The 20,563-nt window shown below is 38.4% G+C and overlaps 2 protein-coding genes across 4 annotated transcripts in view; one reads left to right on the top strand and one right to left on the bottom strand.

Moving 5' to 3' along the window:
* The window catches only part of AZI2 (5-azacytidine induced 2), a 38,127-nt gene extending 35,865 nt beyond the window's left edge, over nucleotides 1–2,262 (top strand). For all 3 annotated transcript variants that reach the window (XM_019422859.2, XM_053903888.1, XM_019422858.2), the window contains one exon: nucleotides 194–2,262. In XM_019422859.2, coding sequence (XP_019278404.1) covers nucleotides 194–606 — 413 coding nt within the window. In that variant the 3' untranslated portion in view covers nucleotides 607–2,262. The remainder of the gene's footprint in view (nucleotides 1–193) is intronic.
* A 2,318-nt stretch (nucleotides 2,263–4,580) lies between these two features.
* Nucleotides 4,581–20,563, bottom strand: part of CMC1 (C-X9-C motif containing 1) — a 90,972-nt gene continuing 74,989 nt past the window's right edge. The window contains exons 7-8 of the mRNA XM_053904187.1: nucleotides 7,723–7,813; nucleotides 4,581–4,642 (exon numbers count right to left, since the gene is read on the bottom strand). Coding sequence (XP_053760162.1) covers nucleotides 4,637–4,642; nucleotides 7,723–7,813 — 97 coding nt within the window. The 3' untranslated portion in view covers nucleotides 4,581–4,636. The remainder of the gene's footprint in view (nucleotides 4,643–7,722; nucleotides 7,814–20,563) is intronic.

The raw sequence follows: 20,563 nt of genomic DNA, 5'->3' as shown, positions 1-20,563 counted from the left end.
TGGCTGAACCTAAAGTCACAATGTCAGTAAATAAGTGATCCAGGATTAGAACTCGATCATTTGTCATCTGTCTCAAATCATAGTGCCCCAGTGATCATGTTAACTTGGAAATATTATTTCCAGTTCTAGATTCAGCCAAATTAGGATCACAAATGCCTTGACAACTGACCTTTAGCCTGTGCTTTCTTTTTAGCCTGTGCCCCAATAGGATGCATGGAAGACCTTGGGAAAGACAGCACAAAACTGCACTTGGCGAATTTTACTGCAACATACAAAAGACATTCCCCCCTGTCACCAAATGGCAAAACTCTTTGCCACACCACATCTTCCCCTTTATCAGGAGATATGAAGGTTTTATCAGAGAAAGCAATTCTCCAATCATGGACAGATAATGAGCGATCCATTCTTCATGATGGTACTAACTTTCAGGAACACAACTCTTACGGCAGAAATTCTCTGGAAGATAATTCTTGGGTATTCCCAAGCCCTCCTAAATCAAGTGAGACCGCATTTGGGGAAACTAAAAATAAAACTTTGCCTTTATCCAACCTGCCACCACTGCATTACTTGGATCAACATAATCAAAACTGCCTTTATAAGAATTAATTCTGAAGAGATTTCATGATTTGGTCATGAGGTTACTGTTATCTCCCTCAGTGGCTCTCAAGAAATTACTTAACTGAAAGCAGATTTTGAATAAACTTTTGCAGAGTTCTTCAGTATATACATTTGCACATACTGTTCTCCACATCATGTATCAATTTTCCAGTATGAAAGAGCACCCTCCAGCTCCATGTTCTAAGAATCAGATGTAAGCTACTAATAAATAAACTTAAGGTGTTTCAAAGAAACGATTCTACCTTTGATAGTAATTGTAAATAACTGCCTCTCATGTAAAGGATGGAATTAAAATTTTTTAGGACATGGTTTTATATAGCATGTGAAATGCCTAAATATCTGTTCATAAAAATAAGAGGCCATGAATATGTGAGAACAATTGTAAGTTGCTTTAATTTGCATAAAAGACAAATGGCAAAGTGAATAGGTTCTATTTGTAGTGACCTTAAAGATGAAAATTATAGTTGAATAATACAGGTTATTCCATCTGCATATGCTATTGTGTTTCAAAGTTTAAGACTCAGTAACATTGTGATTAAAAAATGGTTTCAAGACTTGAAATAACCTGCTCATTGAAACCAACTCTGTCCCATACATCCTTCAGATCCTAACTGAAAAAAGTGATGAAATAGTTGAAAACCTATGTGGTGTGTGAACTATTTTAATCCCTCATTATCCAATTAGAAGTAGAAAGAGCATCACACAGGTTGCAGTCTAATCTGTGCCTTCAGTGGTCCATAATAAAAAGCTAAATATGTAACTGGATAAAGTCATTTTCTTCAAAGGGTCTATACCTGCTTGTTATGTACAGCGACTTATAAATTGTTAGACTTTGTTTTGAAATGTAAGAGTGACTTTTGATTAACCACATTAAGAATTTTAGTTCCGTAAACCAAATTCTGTGCTGTATTGATATAGTCTGATCACGGAATGTCCCCAAACTTTTTGATTCTAAGTGGCCTATCATTTATAAACAAAGATATAACAAGGATGGCTTCACATGGAAATCCGTCTAAATTCTTTCAGGGTGGTGGTATTAACACTGTAATATAATGTATTAGTTGGCTTATACATCTTTTGCCTCAGATAAACTGTTTCATGTAGGAGACCTTTATCCTTTTTGATAGACAGTTTCAAATATCTTGAACTCAAAAGAATATCTCAGATCTCTCCTATATTAACTGAATAGCATACATACCATAAACAGTGTTCACTGGTCACAGATATTTTTGTCTTTCTATTATCTTACTCACTTATTCAGGCTTGTCTGTGATTAATGGAATTGGTGTCAGATGCTGGAATTTATTCTGACCAATGAACACAGCTGACTCCAGGGAGTACAATCTCCTGCCAAGTAATAGAACAAAACCCAATATGCATAAAACAAATACAAGACTCCAGGCTTTAGCTAAAGGAAGCAACTACCTGTGTAATAACAAAGCAGCAGAAACTATTTCTCATGTGGCTGCATAGGCTGTATATTATATCTCATCTGTAATGTAGCTTACTGGTTTGCCTTTTGTAAAACCAAGGTTGGAAACTTTCCTTTGTAAAGAAGTCGTATGAGATAATGGCTTGATTAATGTTTTGAATAATGCCAAGAAATTGTTTAATTAAAATAAATTATTTTTGTTTGAAATTGAAGTGAACGTGAACTATTGTCCTTGCCTATATATTCCAAGGTCAGGTACTAATTATCAGTTGTTAATTTGATTCACGTTACAGGCATTTATCTTGTTAAACCAACTTCTTTTGAGTGGAAAAAATGTTCTTCCATCTGAACAGGGTAGCTGTCAAACAGGTATGCCAGAAATCCGAGGTTGATGTTCTTTACAGTTTAAAGTGCTAAATGATGGGTAAGACTTGAACCAAAAAATTTACCCAGCCATAAATTTTAAAACATACACTTTATGATCATCTCCGTTCTATGTGAGATTCAAAGAGAAATGAGAAGGGCCCATCTGTAGTTTATTATCTACTTAGGATGGAAAATTTTATGTCGACTTCTTTCATACCACTTGAAACTTGCTCCAAAGGGCTTCCCTCAAAAATTTCCTTGATCTTCATATTTTTATGATAACTCCGTTTACATTTACATAGAATGAAGAGAAGACAGGTAGCAACAAAAAGACACTTACTCCCTCCTCTTCATCTCCTATGAGCAAAAACAAAATTTGTATCTTCTCTAATAGGAAACTGAGGTTCTGCCAAAATGGAACCTAATTCCTACAAAGAGCAGGGACATACCTATGGGGAAAATGAGAAAACCAAGTAAGTAGGGAAGAGTTCAAACTTCAAGAACTAAGACTGAATTGTAGGAAAACAGTAATGATCTAATCCAGAAAGGACTTGGGTCAAGGTGGATATTTAGGGGAAGAAAATCTGTGCATTCTTAATAATACCAGCCAGCGATACGAATGAGCAAGCAGAACAACTGAGGCAGCTGCACTCGTGGGCGAAGTAGACCAGTGTGCTGGCTAGGCCTGGATATTCTGACAGCTGTAATCAATGGTTCAGTTCCCGACAGGGAGGAACATGTTTATAGAACCTACTGTCCAGCGCCTATAGGGAAAGTGACATCTACATAAATGAATTTCCCACATAAAATTGAAGGTGGTTTCTCTGATTCTCATCCAAATTATAAATTAGCCACAGGTTATATATTTCACTAGCTTCCTAAAGTAACTATTTGCTTTTTCTTCATTTGCATCATTTAAAACCAAGAATTAAGGTCCTGTGCTCTAGCAAATGTACAATACCAAAAGACGAACAGAAGAATATAGGCTTGTTTACCCCTATGATATGTGATCTCTAGGTTTCTATATTTGCTTTGCTTTGGTCTGTTCTAGTAATCTTCCTTTTGATCTGTGGCCTGGGAAAATGGGGTTTCTTTGGGTTTCAAATAAGAGTAAGATCGTTCTTTGAGCGATTGTCTTGAGTAAAGTATAGAATTTGAACATTGGTTCTTCAGGGTCCTATCTGCTTAAAACTAAGTCCTTTAAAAAAATCTCAGCTCTATTTCATGGGACTGGGGCCAAAGTTAAATCTTGTCCTAGTAGGTAGTACTTTCTATTTGTGATTTTAATGAGAACTATGTAAGTATATATAAATTTTACTTACTTGGAAACTGGTTGCAGTGGCTACAGTGAACGGAGTTCATGGAAGAAAAAAGAGCAACTTTTAATATAAAAGTTCAACCTGGGACCAAATTACTGCACTCAGTTGTTTTAGACTAGCTCCTGAAATCATTAAACTATTTTCAGTGGCCAAACAGGTCAAGGATCGTAATAATTCAATTTTAGGAAATTTTCCATCAGATATTAAGTAAAATTAATTCATGTATAAGTACGTCTTCATCTATGTTTCCAAATAATCCTTTACTACTACTACTAACAGTAACCCTGGCACTGTCCTGCATACTCTACTTACCTTCAGTAACCCTCACAATGAGAATTACTTCCCTGGTTGAATAACTAGTAAGTGACATAGCCAGGAAGGATTCTGGTTCGTAACTATTCTGCTATACCGCCTAATTATTAACACCTTTGACAGCTCCTGCTTTCCTTTGGTTACTTCTGGTCTCTGTGATTAGCCACTGGAAGGGAGTAATAATATCAAGTCTATACAGAACCCTAAAAATCACTGTTAGATTCACTGTTAGATAACTGTAATAGTGGAAAAACTTACAAAAAAATCCATAATGACCAGGCAGACCATATCCCAGTTCATTATTTACTCCTCCCATCCCATTTGATAAATTTAACTTTGAAATTAAAAAAAAATCTTTATTTCAGATAATATTTCCATCATTTAGGATAAAGCAAACACTTCCTTGAGTCCGTTATTTCAGGTGATAATGATTTCCATGAATATCAGAGCTCTTGAGTATCGTTGAATATTTGCCTACATGCTTGTGGGAAGCTTCTGTAGCCTTTTCTTGGTAGGAATTCCAGTTTTTCTGAATTCTTCCCTTTCCTTCAGGTATTCCATTTTGCATTCTTCATAAAAGGCTGGATCATTATAACTAAAAGAAGGAAATGAATATCTCCTTTTAAAATGAAGTTTCGCAAGCATTTACTGTAAGCTTACTTTAAATAATATTCAGACATTTCATCAGGTATAATCTTTCGTAATAGATTTTAAGAAATGGTCATAAATACAGTGTAAACATTAGGTTATCAAACTAGTTCATTTTTGAAAGGCACCGTCCTGGGACAGAGCAATGAGAAGCACAGTACCCATCCTCAGAAGGCCATGGTGTTCTGGAGCACACGAGTAAAGGCTGTGCAACAAGCATACAAAGTGCTGTGCCAGAGCGCAAAGATGAGGAAAACCTGATGCACGAAGAACTGCAAGCAAATTAGTGTCCTTGCAGCAGATTATGCACGTAAGAGGAGGGGCCTGGGATGAAGCCAGACTGGGCAAAGGCCGCATCACGAAGGTCATTTTACGCCATATCAAGAAGTTGAAGTCTATCCTGAAGGCAATGGGCCACTATTAACAGAAGAACTTGAAGATGAGTTTTGTGTGTTAGATCACTCTGACGGCATGTGACAGGCCAAAAGGGGGCAGCAAGGTTAGAGGCAGGATGCCTGTAAGGTAAGTAAACTATTCAACTAATCTAGCCACGGATGATGAGGGAGGGCCCGAAGCTAAAGGAGGAGCAGTTGTGATGAAAAGGACGAAATGGATCTGGGGGAGATTTAGGAAATAAAATCAACGGGAAATAACCATTTAGAGTTAGGAGACAAGGAAAATTCTAAACTCTAGACACACGATGTAGAAGGAAAAAGAGGTGAGTTCAGTTTTGGACCTGAAGAAAGTAGCAAAGAAATGTCATGACCTAAGGAAGTAACCAAATTCATGGGTCCAAACTGAGCTTTTGCAGACCTAAGCATGAGAAGAGAACCGGGAGCCCACTTTCTAAAGGATTCAGTTCAAGAAGATGAGAAGAAGTAAGAGATGTTGGGGGAACAGTAAAGAGCAAAAGAGAAGCCAGGTAGAAGAGAATTTTAAGGGGCTTCTGGAGAGGGAGGTCAAGTGAAAGAAAAAGGACTGAAACGCTATTCACTGGATCTGGCTGCCATGAATCCACTAGAACCTTTAGGAGAAGCAGTCTCAGTGGAAGGGGGCAGAAGTCAGACAGCAGTTTCCTGAAGAATGAATGAAGACGCAGGCAGAAATAAAAGCAACCACTTATGTTTCAAGATGTCGCTACAACGAGAGGAGAGAGGGCGGTGGTTGGTTACCTTCATTTCGTGGAATGTCAACAGTAAATAAAGCAGAGCACTTTCTTATTCAAAGATGAAGAAACACAGTGTATTGAAAATTGAGGTCAAGTAAAATCCTTTACTCCATTTAGCAAATGTCATAACCCTCTTTTGTTTCCTTCACTGCTTTTCTCTCTTCTGAAGAGATGCAGCCTCCTCCAACCCCTCCCAGCCCCTTCCCCAGAACAGACTAGAACCTCTTATTTTTTCCTATTTCCAGGGGGTAAAAGGAAGGATATTTAAATAATATGCAGATAACAAAAGCTAACAAATACAATAAAAAAAGGAGCTACCACTGATTGACTCCCCACTATGTGCCAGGCACTGTTGTAGTGAGTTTACATACAGTTCCTCACAATCACCGCACCAGGCATAATTTCCTGTCTTCTATGAGGAACCTGCCCAAGGCTGACCACTAGCTAAGCTCTGGCTGGTCCAGAAGGTCAGCCCCACTGCCCTCTCCGCAGCCCGCGCTCCTGCCCCTCTGCTCTAGGGATGCCCATCTGGGAGAGAGGGATGATACGGCAAATTAAGAACAAGTTATTATGACAAACTGAGGTGTAACAATTCTTTAATATATAAAAAAAGCATTCAACAAATCCAGTCACAAAGAAGTTTAACCAGTTCATCGATCCATCACGCATCTCTTAGGAGCACGAGGAACAAAACTGGAAGAAAAGTAAGTCACAGAAGGAACTCTTACCCCTCTATGATGAAGTGCTTAGTGCAGGTCCTGGCCCATAAATAAGGGTGTGTTTTCTCGTCTATAAATGCAGACATGAGTTTAACTTCCCAAGTCTCCTACCTACAGAATTTTTTTTTGAAGTTTATAAATTTTAAATTTCTGTGTACATTTGCTATCAATGAAAACAGGGGCACCCGGGTGGCTCAGTCCATTAAGCGTCCCATCGGGTCATGACCTCGCAGTTTGTGAGTTCGAACCCCACATCGAGCTCTGAACTGATGGTGCAGAGCCTGCTTGGGATTCTCTGTGCCCCTCCCCTCCCCACATTCTTCCTCTCTCTCAAAATAAATAAACATTAAAAAGAAATAATTGATTCAGATAATCACTACCTTTTATCTAATTCCCTAATAAGGAAGTATCAAACCATGCTGACCTACATGTTTCACAGGCTAGAGGAGCACAGTTAGAGAAGGAAATATAAGGGATAACCAAAACCAGGACCTCACAGCTATCAATGGACAATACGAAAGTATTCTGCAATACTGTCTGTGAATAATGTAGATAATAAAATGTGTGGGGAGATACGGCAGAAAGCACTTGCATGCAAAGAACTTGCAAAGTTTTCCTTTAATATTCAACTAAATGTCAGTGAACGTATTTAAGACTTATTTTTAAATCGATTAATCTCAAAAATCAAAATTTACCTTTGTATCCTTCATTTGATGTATTGCAACTTTCCTAGGAATTAAATTATATTAATCCCCCAAATCACCAGGCCGACAAATCATCTAATTCAGTACATTTTCATTAGAGGAGACAAATATAAACCCATCTGTAATATATTCTATAGATCAACTGTTCACGAAAAGGAATTTGGTAAGTCATGTGAAAAATCCTGTATTTTTGTTCGCGGATCTCATATTTTTAATCAGATACAATGTTGACACATAACTTGACAAGACCTTTCATAAATATGTTGCTTAGTATGTAACAAACTGAAATCTCAGACTCAGCTAACAATACCAAAGATGTGATGGGGCTAGTAAAGGACCCATTACATGTAATGAGTTAAATAACACACTCTTACCTACTACATACGTTACACACATACACACACAGAGAAGCATAAACAATGGGGTGATGACTTACTGAGCAGTTAGACATTCTTTCAATGCAGAATTTTCTTTTCGGCATTTTACTACCATAAGGATTCCAGAGTCCTTGCAACATTTGGTAAAATCTGAAAAAATGTGGAAAGAACAAAACAGACTGCAGTTACATCAACACAATTTTCAACAGCTCTAAAATATTCATCCACTTAACATCCATCACCTAGATTGTGCCTGGCACACGGCACACCCTCCACAAAAGACACACACTTGAATAAAAGGCAGAACCGGACGAGTGCCGTTAACTCTGCAGGAATAAAGAAGGAACTCTGAAAGGGGGGAGAGAGGACCTCTGAGGAGGCGTCATGGAGAGAGAAGGGGCGTAGAGAATAAGGGAGATTTCTAACAGAAATAGGGGATCTTTCACAAGAAATGAGTAAGGAGAGTAAAAGGGAAGCCGTTTCCAGACACGGGCATCTGGCGTCCAGTTTCGCGTGTCTTCGATGGCGTCAAGGCACCCCCTTTAAGACAAAGCTGCCACGGTGCCTTGATCTCTGATGACAGAACTCCCACTCCATTCCCAAGGCAACTCTTAGACGCCCCTGAAAACTCAAACGGCTTTGTGTCAAGTTCCCATTCTAGTAGTTTGCCTTTTAGATTGTACTGGTCCCTTGGTGTCCTGCCTTCTCAGCACTGCCAACCCAGAAGAGCCTCGTGCCATAATCCAGTTTGCTTTGGGTCGGACTCGGTCCCACCTCACTCCTGCCACAGGACCACGTGCCATGCCGCAGCTACTCCTAACTATCCTGGTCCTTCCTCCTGTCCACCGGCTGCTCTAGTTTCAGCTCTGCCATCTCCAACCTGCTGCAAGTAACCAACCATGTCAGACTTAAATACGAGATCATCCTCACAGAAGCTGTAGGTAAAACAATGTTTTCTGAGTATCTTTTATAACCCCTTTAATGCGAAGTTAACAAGAATGCTCTCTTTTCTTGAGCTATGCCTTACCCTCCTAGTTCCTAAAGAATAGAATTTATAATGACCTCAAAGCAAGCAGGTAATTCAGGGGTCTCCATGAAGACACATAATATGTAATAAAATATTTTCAAGCCGCAAGCAAACTGGAAATAACTGAGATTTATGAGATGTATAAAAAACTCACGAGAGGGGCTGTGCTGGGATAAGAGTCCCAGAGCACAGACATTTGTATCTACGCGAAGCGTCACAGCACGCTCTGAAGGATATGTGGCAGGATAGGAACAATGACAACAGATGCAGGAAATGACTTTAATTCAAATAGTTTCATGTGTGCGATCCCATGAAACTGTGGGTGACACGCAGGGACACTCCACATCGAAGACACACAGGATTAGCTTCCTTTAGCTGCTTGTTCTCTACCCGTGGCAATCCCACCGGTGGCCTTCTGGCTCCTGAACCCAGCCAGGTATCTTGTTCATTTCAACTACAAATATTCTTTTTTTTTTTTTTTTTTTTAATTTTTTTTTTTTAACGTTTATTTATTTTTGAGACAGAGAGAGACACAGCATGAACGGGGGAGGGGCAGAGAGAGAGGGAGGGAGACACAGAATCGGAAGCAGGCTCCAGGCTCTGAGCCATCAGCCCAGAGCCCGACGCAGGGCTCGAACTCGCGGACCGCGAGATCGTGACCTGAGCTGAAGTCAGCCGCTTAACCGACTGAGCCACCCAGGCGCCCCACAACTACAAATATTCTTGTTCCTCTCTGTGCACATGAGCTGAGCTCATGAGCCACATCAGACCAAGGGAATTTCCTTTGTGCTCTCTGACTAAAGACTCCCTACAACTCAAAAGGCAAATCAGACTCACAATCAGCTCATTATTAGTGGTGAACCTGAGGGGTGGCTACATGGCTATCAAAAAAGTCCATTAACTTCCACTCTGGAATGTCATTAGCATCCCGACATGTAAATTCTCTACTCACATTATGATACTAAGATCTACCTTTCTATAAGTAACGGTTATGATTCCAGATAAGAACTAAGACCTGGGAAATCCTGAAGGGAATGTATGTACATAAAGTTCACCCAGAAGTGACTAAATCTGGGTAAGGGATTCTTGAAGGGAATTGCCATGCTCCATGGTGAAGAACCATGAGCTTATTCCTCTGCATCACCCAACCTTGGTATAAAGGCACTAGACCAGACCAGTTCATGCTTCTAGATAATGTCTAGAAGAAAGATCATTAGCATCCTGAATTTGCCTAATGAAAATATGCTAGCTGATCAAACCCTCCTTTTCTGGAAAACACAAACACAATGGCTATTAAAAAGCCCACTTTCTGGGTTATAACAGACCCAATACTTTTACATTTGATAGATTCAAAACAGAATACTTAGACACTGTATTGTTTTCAGATGCATTTTCCCTAATATGAATAAAAATGTTCTTAGTAAGGAACTGATGCAAGATACCATTTATGTGTTCTGACCACAATAAAGACACAGTCTATATATTTTCACACTTGTCCAAATCTCTTCAGGAATAACTGTGACTGGCCTAAAGCCTCAAGCTGTTTGTGAGGTTTTTGTCACTTGTTTGGCAACAAGATTTTAATGAGGATCTTTCTTTCATACCGTATTAGCATACACTCATATAATAATGATGTTGCTAATCCTGCTAACTGAATGGTACTCTAAGACAATTTAAATTCTTTGCCTTTCAGTGTTATGTTAAATGTTACAAAGTTTGTATGCCTATATATAATTTAACATTAATTACCAGTAAAGATTATCAAAATAAAATTTCATTTATTTAAGTACATCTGTAGGAAATACAAATGAAAATCCATAAACAGTAAGAACAGAGAGATTGCTAAAAAAGTTATTTCAAAATTTAAAGAAAGGTACTTTTAAAGATAACATTCAAGACTTTTTTCTTAAAAATGTCAAGAACATGGGGTGCCTGGGTGGCTCAGTCAATTCAGCGTCCGACTTCGGCTCAGGTCATAATCTGGTGGTTCATGAGTTCAAGCCCCACGTTGGGCTCTGTGCTCACAGTTCAGAGCCTGGAGCCTGCTTCAGATTCTGTGTCTCCCTCTCTCCCTCACTGCCACTCCCCCACTCAGAGACACTCTGTGTCTCTCTTAAAAATAAATATTAAATCGGGGCGCCTGGGTGGCTCAGTTGGTTGAGCGTCCGACTTCGGCTCAGGTCATGATCTCACGGTCTGTGGGTTCGAGCCCCACGTCGGGCTCTGTGCTGACAGCTCAGAGCCTGGAGCCTGTTTCAGATTCTGTGTCTCCCTCTTTCTCTGACCCTCCCCTGTTCATGCTCTCTCTCTGTCTCAAAATAAATAAATGTTAAAAAAAAATTTTTTAAATAAAAAATAATAAATAATAAATATTAAAAAAGAATGTCAAGAACATGATATCTATTCTTCTCAAACTATTCCAAAAATAGAAGAGGAAGGAAAACTTGTAAATTCATGATACAAAACCAGTATTACCCTGATGCCAAAACCAGAGAAAAAACACTACAAAAAAGGAAAACTACGGGCCAATATCTCTGATGAACATAGATGCAAAAATCCTGAAAAAAAAAAAATATATATATATATATATAAGTAAACCAATTTCAACAATACATTTAAAAATGCACTACAATCAAGTGAGATTTATTCCAAAGATACAAGAGTGGGTCATTACTCACAAATCAATCAATGTGATACATCACATTAACAAGACAAAGGGATTAAAAACCATATGATCATCTCAACAGATGCAGAAAAAGCATCTGACAAAATGCAACAACATCTGTTTATAATAAAACCTCTCAACAAAGTAGGTTCAGAGGGATCGCACCTCAACATACTAAGGTGACACATGAAAAACCCATGGCTAGCATCATACTTAATGGTGAAAAACTAAGAGCTTTTCCTCTACCATCAGGAAGAAGACAAGGATGTCCAGTCTCACCGCTTTTATTCAACACAGTACTGGAAGTCCTAGCTGTAGTAATCAGACAAGAAAAAGAAATAAAAGGCATCCAAATCAGAAGGAAGAATAAAACAGTCACTATTTGCAGATGACATGATGTTATATATAGAAGACCCTAGTCTCCACCAAAAAACTGTTAGAATTAATAAACTGATTCAGTAAACTTGCAGGATACAAAACTAACACATAGAAATTGGCTGGGTTTCTATCCACTGATAATGATTTAACAGAAAGAGAAATTAAAAGAATCCCACTTACAACCGCACCAAAAAGAACAAAATATTTAGGAATAAACTTAACCAAGCAGGTGAAAGACTTGTAACCTGAAAATCATAAAACACTGATGAAAGAAACTGAAGACGACACAAACAAATGGAAAGATATCCCATGCTCATGAATTGGAAGAACAAATATTGTTATAATACCCATACTACACAAAGCAACCTAAAGATTTCATGAAAACCCTACCAAAATACCAACAGCATTTTTCACAGAATGAGAACAAATAACCTTAATACTGATACAGAACCACACAAGAACCTGAACAGACAAAGCAATCTTGAGAAAGAAGAACAAAGCTAGATCACAATTCCAGATTTAAAGATATGCTATAAAGCTTTAATAATCAAAACACTATGGTATGGGCAGAAAAACATAGATGAATTAAACAGAACAGAGGGCCCAGAAATAAATCCACATTTATATGGTCAATTAATCTTTGACAAAAGAGGCAAGAATATGCAATGGGAAAAAGTCTCTTCAACAAATGGTGCTGGGAAGACTGAACAGCTACATACAAAAGGATGAAACTGGACCACTTTCTTACATCATACACAAAAATAAACTCAAAATGGATGACTAAAGACCTCAATGTGAGACCTCAAACCATAGAACTTCTAGAAGAAAACATTAGCAGTAACCTCTTTGACATCAGCCTTGGCAACATTGTTTTTAGATCTCTCTCCTGAGGCAAGGGAGACAAAAGCAAAAATAAACTATTGGGACTACATCAAAATAAAAAGCTTTTGCACAGCAAAGGAGACCATGAACAGAATGAGAAGGCAACCTATTGGATGGGAGAAGATATTTGCAAAAATCTAGTATTTAAAAGAAATTAAAAAGCTTAAGGGGAATACTCAAGATTTATTATCTCTATTTATTAGAATATAAATTAATGGCAATAAGATGTGATTCCAAAAAAAAGCATTTAGTATGTAACACTTGGAACAGAGATGACTTCTACTTATGGAAAGCCAAAGGACAATGACAAATAAATGACACATATGACCCTGTCCAGGATCTACAATGGTTCCTGGAGATGTTCTGGGGAGGACTGTAGAATAGGAAGATTCGAAGCTCATGTTGTCCCACGGATACAACTAGATAACATTCACATCAGTGTAAAAGACCCAGAAAATGTCCCCAAGACTGGCAGAACAAACCCCACACTGAAGTGTAGAGAAGAGCCCACCTCAAAGAGGGTAGGAAGCGTGAAGACACAGTCAGGAACTAAATGGACTTGTGGGACTGTCCATTGGAGGGAGGGATGCCGGGGTTATGGGAAGGGAAAAGAAACAAACTCTTACACTGGGGATCCCACATGGGAAAGAAAAATCCCCATAACATTTGGCTTTGAAAACCAAAGGGGCCAAATTTCATGAGTTCTTAGAATTAGCAGAGCTTAACACCAGGAATATTAAAAATCAGCAGGTTCAAGCTCTGGGAGAGCTGAGAGGGCAAGAGAAAACGGAGTCCCTCATCCTTAAAGAGACAGTACAACAAAGAGCCCTTGAGATGCAGCATGGAAGCAGAAGTTTGAAAATTGGGGCATAGAGAAGGGAGAGTTATTTCACTCATCTCGGAGCCTGTCCTGGAGGGACACAGATGGCTGGGGGACTCCTCCAGGGACAAAGGAACTGGTAGAACCATTTCCCTCCCCCCATCGCCTAAAATAAACACAGGGCCACCTGTGGGAACGAGCCTGGCACATCACTGGCCACCTAACTTGCTACTAGTACGCCATCACCCCTCCCACTAGAGCAAGCTTCTGCAGAGCTGCTCCCTCCAAAGCTCTTGGCCGGAACCCATCCAAAGCAGCACCACAAGCTTCAACTGTGTAAGTAGCTGTGACAGGGGCCAGTACCACTCCAAAGGGACTCCTGTCCTGGGGAGAGGGGAAGATAACCACACACACTAGTCCGAATGCAACTCCAGCAGTGGGGTGGGGGCAGGCAGGAGTCTGACTGCAGGTCCCACCCACCCACCAAAAGATTCTCGGGGCAACACAGGGAAAGCACCCTGCAGTTGGTGCTACTGTATCTCTGACAGACGCCTGTTCTGACTCAACTCAAGTCCAAGGTGGCCCCCGACTGGCCCACGAACACCACAGAGACCAAACCCTGTCCACAACAGGCAAAGAGAGCTACTGTAGACAAATGAACCGAAGGAAAAGGGGCCAAACCGTAACACCAGGGTGCACACGACACACACAGGAGACACCCCTGAAGTGCCAGGTTGTGGTGAACAGGGGATGCCGCACTGCAGGGCACTACAGGACCTCCTAGTCATTAGGCCATTCTTTCAAGAGCTGGAAACATAGCTGAGTTTCCTGACACACAGAAACAGAGTTAGACACACTGAGGACAAAGGAAAATGTCCCAAATGAAGGAACAAAATCACAGCAAGATACCTAAGGGAAATGGAGAAAAGTAGCATGGCTGATAGAGAACTTAAAGTAATAAATCATAAAAATACTCACTGGACTTGAGAAAAGAGTAGAAGACCTCAATGAGACCCTTAACAAAGAGACAGAAAACATAAAAAAGAATCATTCAGATCTCAATAAATGAAATTAAAAATAAGAATAAATCACAGACTAAAGGAAGCAGAAGAATAAATCAGTAACCTAGAGGACAGACTAATGCAAAGCAATCAAGCTGAGCAGGATGAGAGAAAAAAAAAAAAAAAAACAGAATGAAAAGAGACTTAGGGAATTCAGTGACACCATCAAATATAGTAACATCCACATTATAGGGATATCAGAAAGGTAAGAGAAAGAAAAGGGGGCAGAAAATATACTTGAAGAAGTAATAGTTGAAAATTTCCCAAATATGGGGAAGGAAACAAATCTAGGTTGAGGTCGCACAGAGTGCCCCCACCAACAAAATTGACCCAAGGAATTCTGCAACAAGACACAGAATAATTAAAATGGCAAGAAGCAGTAATGAAGAGAGAATTTTAAAAGCACCAAGAGAAAACAAAACAGTTACATACAAAGGCAACCCCATAAGGCTATCAGCTATTTTTTTAGCAGAAACTTTGCAGGCCAGAAGGGAGTGCCATGATATTCAAAGTGCTGAAAGGAAAAAAAAACCTGCATCCGAGATTACTCTATCCAGCAAAGCTATCATTCAGCATAGAAGGAGAGATAAAGAATTTCCCAAACAAAAGTTAAAGGAATTCGTTACCACTAAACCAGCCATACAAGAAATGTTAATGGGGACTCCTTGAGTGGAAAGGAAATACCATAAGCAGGAATAAGAAAAGTAGAGGGCACAGAAGCACCTGGGTGGCTCAGTTAGTTGAGCATTGGACTCTTGATTTCAGCTCAGATCATGAAGCCACGGTTGTAGGATTGAGCCCCACCATGTCATGCTCCATACTAAGCATGGAGCCTGCTTACAATTCTCATTCCCTATGTCCTTCTCCCTTGCTCATGTGCTCATTCTCTCTCTCTAAAAAAAAAAAAAAAAAAAAAAAAAAAGTTAAAAAAGAAGGTAAAGAAAAGTAGCACAAAAGCAGTAAAAATATGTGTATCTGTCAAAATCAGTCAAGGGACTCACAAAATAAAAGGATGTCATGTATGAAACCATTTATCTAAATGTGGAGGGGAGAGGTATAAAGAATGAGTTCAAACTCAAGCAACCATAAACTTAATATAGCATATGTTAAGATGTTAGATACATCTTAATATAGCATATAGCAGAAGATGTTATACACAAGCCCCAAATCAAAAACCAGTATTAGGCAAAAAATAAAGAGAAAGGAATCTAAATATAATACTAAAGAAAGCCAAATAACCGTGAGAAAGCAAGGGAAGAATGGAACAAAGAACTACAAAAACAACCATAAAATAAGTAACAAAACAGCAATAAGTACATACCTATAAATAATTACTTTGAATGTAAATGGACTAAAGGCTCCAAAGACATAGGGTGATGGACTGGATAAAAAAACAAGACCCATGTATATGCTACCTACAAGAGACTTATTTCAGATCTAAAGACACATGCAAATTGAAAGTGAAGAAACAGAGAAGCATTTATCATGCAAATGGATGTGAAAGGAAGTCAGGGTAGCAATACTTCTATCAGACAAAATGGACATTAAACAAAGATTGTAATAACAGACTAAAAAGGACAATAATCATAAAGGGGACAATTCAACAAGAAGATATAACAATTGTAAATATTCATGCACTTAACATGGGAAGACCCAAATACATAAAAGTTAATAATATAAAGGAATTAATCAATAGTAATACAATAATAGTAGGGGACTTTAATGCCCCACTTACTTCAATGGACAGATCATCCAAACAGAAAATCAACAAGGAAACAGTGGCTTTGAATGATAACATTGGACCAGACAGGCCTAACAGATGTATTCAGAATACAGCAGAATACACATTCTTTTCAAGTGTACATGGAATATTCTCCAGAAGAGAGCAAATATTAGGCCACAAAACAAGTCTCGACAAATCCAAAAAGACTGAAGTCATACCATGTGTCTCTTCTGACTACAATGCTATGAAACTAGAAACAAACTTCAAGCAACAATCTGAAAAGAGTAGAGATAAATGGAGATTAAGCTGCATGTTACTAAACAATGAATGGGTCAACCTAGAAATCAAGGAAGAATTCAAAAAAACGTATGGAGACAAATGAAAACCAACAGTTCAAAATCTTTAGAATGCAGCAAAAGTGGTTCTAAGAGGGAAGTTTGTAGCAATACGGGCCTAACTCAAGAAGCAAGAAAAATAAACAACTTGTTAATACATCTCAAGGAGCTAGAAAAAGAACAAAATCCAAAACCAGTAGAAGGAAAGATATAATAAAGATTAGAACACAAATAAATGAAATAGAAACTAAAACAAACAATAGAACAGATCAATGAAACCAGGAGGTGGTTCTTTGAAAAGAACTGATAAAACTTCAGCCAGATTCATCCAAAAAAAAAAAAAAAAAGAGAGAGAGAGCACTGGGGCACCTGGGTGGCTCAGTCAGTTAAGTGTCTGACTTCAACTCAGGTCATGATCTCATAGTTCATGGGTTTGAGCCACGCACTGGGCTCTGTGCTGGTGTTGCAGAGTCTACGTGGGATTCACTCTACCCACCACCTCTCTCTCTGCCCCTTCCCCACCTGTGTGCTCTCTCTCTCTTGAAATTAATAAACTTAAAGAAAAATACTCAAATAAAATCAGAAAAGAGAAGAAATAACAACCAATACCACAGAGATACAAATAAGTATAAGACAGTATTATGAAAAATTATATGGCAACAAACTGGACAACCTAGAAGAAACAGAGAAATTCCTAGTCATCTATAACCTACAAGGAAGAAATAGAAAATTTGAACAGACTGACTACCAGTAATGAAATGGAATCACTAATCAAAAAACTCCCAATAAACAAAAGTCCAGGACCATACAGCTTCATGGGTAAATTTTACCAAACATTTAAAGAAGAGTTAATACCTATTCTTCTCAAACTATTACAAAAAATGGAAAAGGAAAGAAAGCTTCCAAATTCATTCTGTGAGGCCAGCATCACCCTGATATCAAAACCAGATAAAGACACTACCCAAAAAAAGGGAACTACACGAAAATACCTCTGATGAACATAGATGCAAAAATGCTCAACAAAATATTAGTAAACTGAATCCAACAATACATTTAAAAAAATCACTCACCAGGATCAAGTGGGATTTATTCCTGAGATGTAAGGGTGGCTCAATATTTGCAAATCAATCAATGTGATACCTCACACCAATAGGAGAAAGGATAAAAACCATATGATCATCAATAGATGCAGAAAAAAGCATCTGGCAAAGTACAACATTCATTCATGACAACTCTCAACAAAGTAGATTTAGAGGAAATATACCTCAATATTATAAAGGCCATATATGAAAAACCTACAGCTAATATATATATTTTTTTAATGTTTATTTTTGAGAGAGAAAAACAGAGCACAAGTGGGGTTGGGGCAGAGAGGGGGAATCAGAAGCAGGCTCCAGGCCTGCTGTCAGCACACAGCCTGACACAGGGCTCAAACTCACAAACCATGAGATCACGACCTGAGCCAAAGTTGGACACTTAACTGACTGAGCCACCCAGGCGTCCCAAGCTAACATCTTATTCAACAGTGCAAAACTGACAGCTTTTCCCCTAAGATCAGGAACAAGACAAGGATGTCCACTCTCACCATTTTTATTCGACATAGTACTGGAAGTCCTATCTGCAGCAATCAGAAAAGAAAAAGGAATAAAAGGCATCCAAATCAGTATGGAAGAAGTAAAACATTCACTATTTGCAGATGACATGATACTGTATATAGAAAACCCTTAATACTCCCCCCAAAATCTTACTGGTAACTGAGTTCAGCAAGGTCACAGGATACAAAATCAATTTAAAGAAGTCTGTTGCATTTCTATACACTAATAATGAAGGAGCTAACAGAGCAAATAAGAAAACAATCCCATTTGCATCTGCACCAAAAACTATAAACCCTGAAAGCTATAAAACACTGATGAAAGAAATTGAAGACGGAAACAAATGGAAAGACATCCTATGCTCACAGATTGGGAAAACAAACATTGTTAAAATGTCTGTACTACCCCAAGCCATCTACAGACTTTACACAATCTCTGTGAAAATACCAACAACATTTTTCACACAATCCTAAAATTTGTATGAAACCACAAAAGGCCCCAAACAACCAAAGCAATCTTGAAAAAGAAAACAAAACTACGTGCCACAATCCCAGATTTCAATTTATACTGCAAAGCCGTAGTAATCAAAACAGTATGGCTCTGGCATAAAAATAAACATACAGACCAAAGGAAAAGAATAGAGAGCCCAGAAATAAACCCACACTCATATGGTCAATTAACCTTTGACAAAGCTGGAAAGAATATGCAATAGGAAAATGACACTCTCTTCCACAAATGGTGTCAGAAAAACTGTACAGCAAGATGCAAAAGAATGAAAATGAACCACTTTCTTACACCATACACAAAAATAAACTCAAAATGGATTAAAGACCTGAAACCATAAAAATCCTAGAAGAGAGCACAGGCAGTAATTTCTCTCACACTGGTTGTAGCTATGTTTTTCTGGATATGCCTCCTGAGGCAAGGGAAATAAAAGCAAAAATAAACTACTGAGACTATATCAAAATAAAAAGCTTCTGCACAGGAAAGGAAACAATCAACAAAACTAAAAGACAACCTACTGAATGGGAAATGATATTTGCAAATGACCTATCCAATAAAGGGTCAGTATCCAAAATATATAAAGAACTTCTACAACTCAACACCAACAAAACCCAAATAATCTGATTAAAAAATGGGCAGAAGACACGAACAGACATTTCTCCAAAGAAGACATACAGATAGCCACAAGACACAAGAAAAGATACTCAGCATTACTCATCAGGAAAATGCAAATCAAAACTACAATGAGATATCACTGACACCTGTCAGAATGGCTAAAATCAAAAACTAAAGAAACAACATGTTGACAAGGATGTGGACAAAAAGGAACCCTCGTGCACTGCTGGTAGGAATGCAAACTGGTGCAGGCACTGTAGAAAACAGTATGGAGGTTCCTTTGAAGATTAAAAACAGAAAGACCATATGATCCATTAGTTGTACTACTGGGTGTTTACCCAAAAACTACATAAACACTAATCGGAAGGGATACATGCCCCCCTATGCTTACTACAGCATGATGTACAATAACCAAATTATGGAAGCAGCCCAAGTGCCTGTGGATAACTAAACGGATAAAGAAGATGTGGTGTGTACGTACACACACACACACACACACACACACAGAGGAAATTTATTCTGCCACAAAAAAGAATGAAATCTTGCCATTTGCAACAGCATGGATGAATCTAGAGAGTATATGCTATAGATTATAATGTTATACAAATAATATAATGAACAAAAAAGGTCAGAGAAAGAAAAATACCATATGAATTTGCTTGGATGTGGAATTTAAGAAACAAATTATCAAAGGTAAAATGAGACAAACCAAAAAAACAGATTTTAACTCTAGAGAACAAACTGATGGTTATCGGCGGGGGGGGGGAGGGGTGCAAAACAAGTGAAGGGCATTAAGAGTACACTTATCTTGACAAGCACTGAGCAATGTACAGAACTGTTGCTTCACTGTATTGTACCCCTGACATCAATAGAACACCATGTGTTGTCTACACCGGAATTAAAATTGTTTAAATTAAATTTAAAAAATAAATTATGTATAAAGCTGTAAAAAATAAGTAATAAATAGATACGTAAAATGGTTCTTAACTCATTTCTCCACTAGAAGAAACTGATTTCAGGAAGCCGTTTGTTTTGTTTTCCCATTTTCCCATGTACCTTCCTAATTTTTTCCAAGGTATTTAAAGGTGTTGATAACAGCAGTAAGAATAAAATGATAATGGCAACTGAAATACACTGGTTATTTATTACGTACCAGAAACTATGCCAAGCACATTTATTAGCTCACTTGAATTTTATATAGAAGCACCACTAGATAAGCACTATTCTTATGTTCATTTACCAGATGAGGAAACTGACCTTTAGGTTGATGTCACATTTCCAAGATCATAGAGCTTGGC

Source organism: Panthera pardus, unplaced genomic scaffold (genome assembly GCF_024362965.1).
Source record: "Panthera pardus isolate Hobbes unplaced genomic scaffold, ASM2436296v1 HiC_scaffold_16, whole genome shotgun sequence".
In the NCBI taxonomy this organism is placed as follows: domain Eukaryota; kingdom Metazoa; phylum Chordata; class Mammalia; order Carnivora; family Felidae; genus Panthera; species Panthera pardus.
The sequence above is the reverse complement of the archived record's forward strand: the minus strand, read 5'-3'. Positions and strand labels throughout refer to the sequence as shown.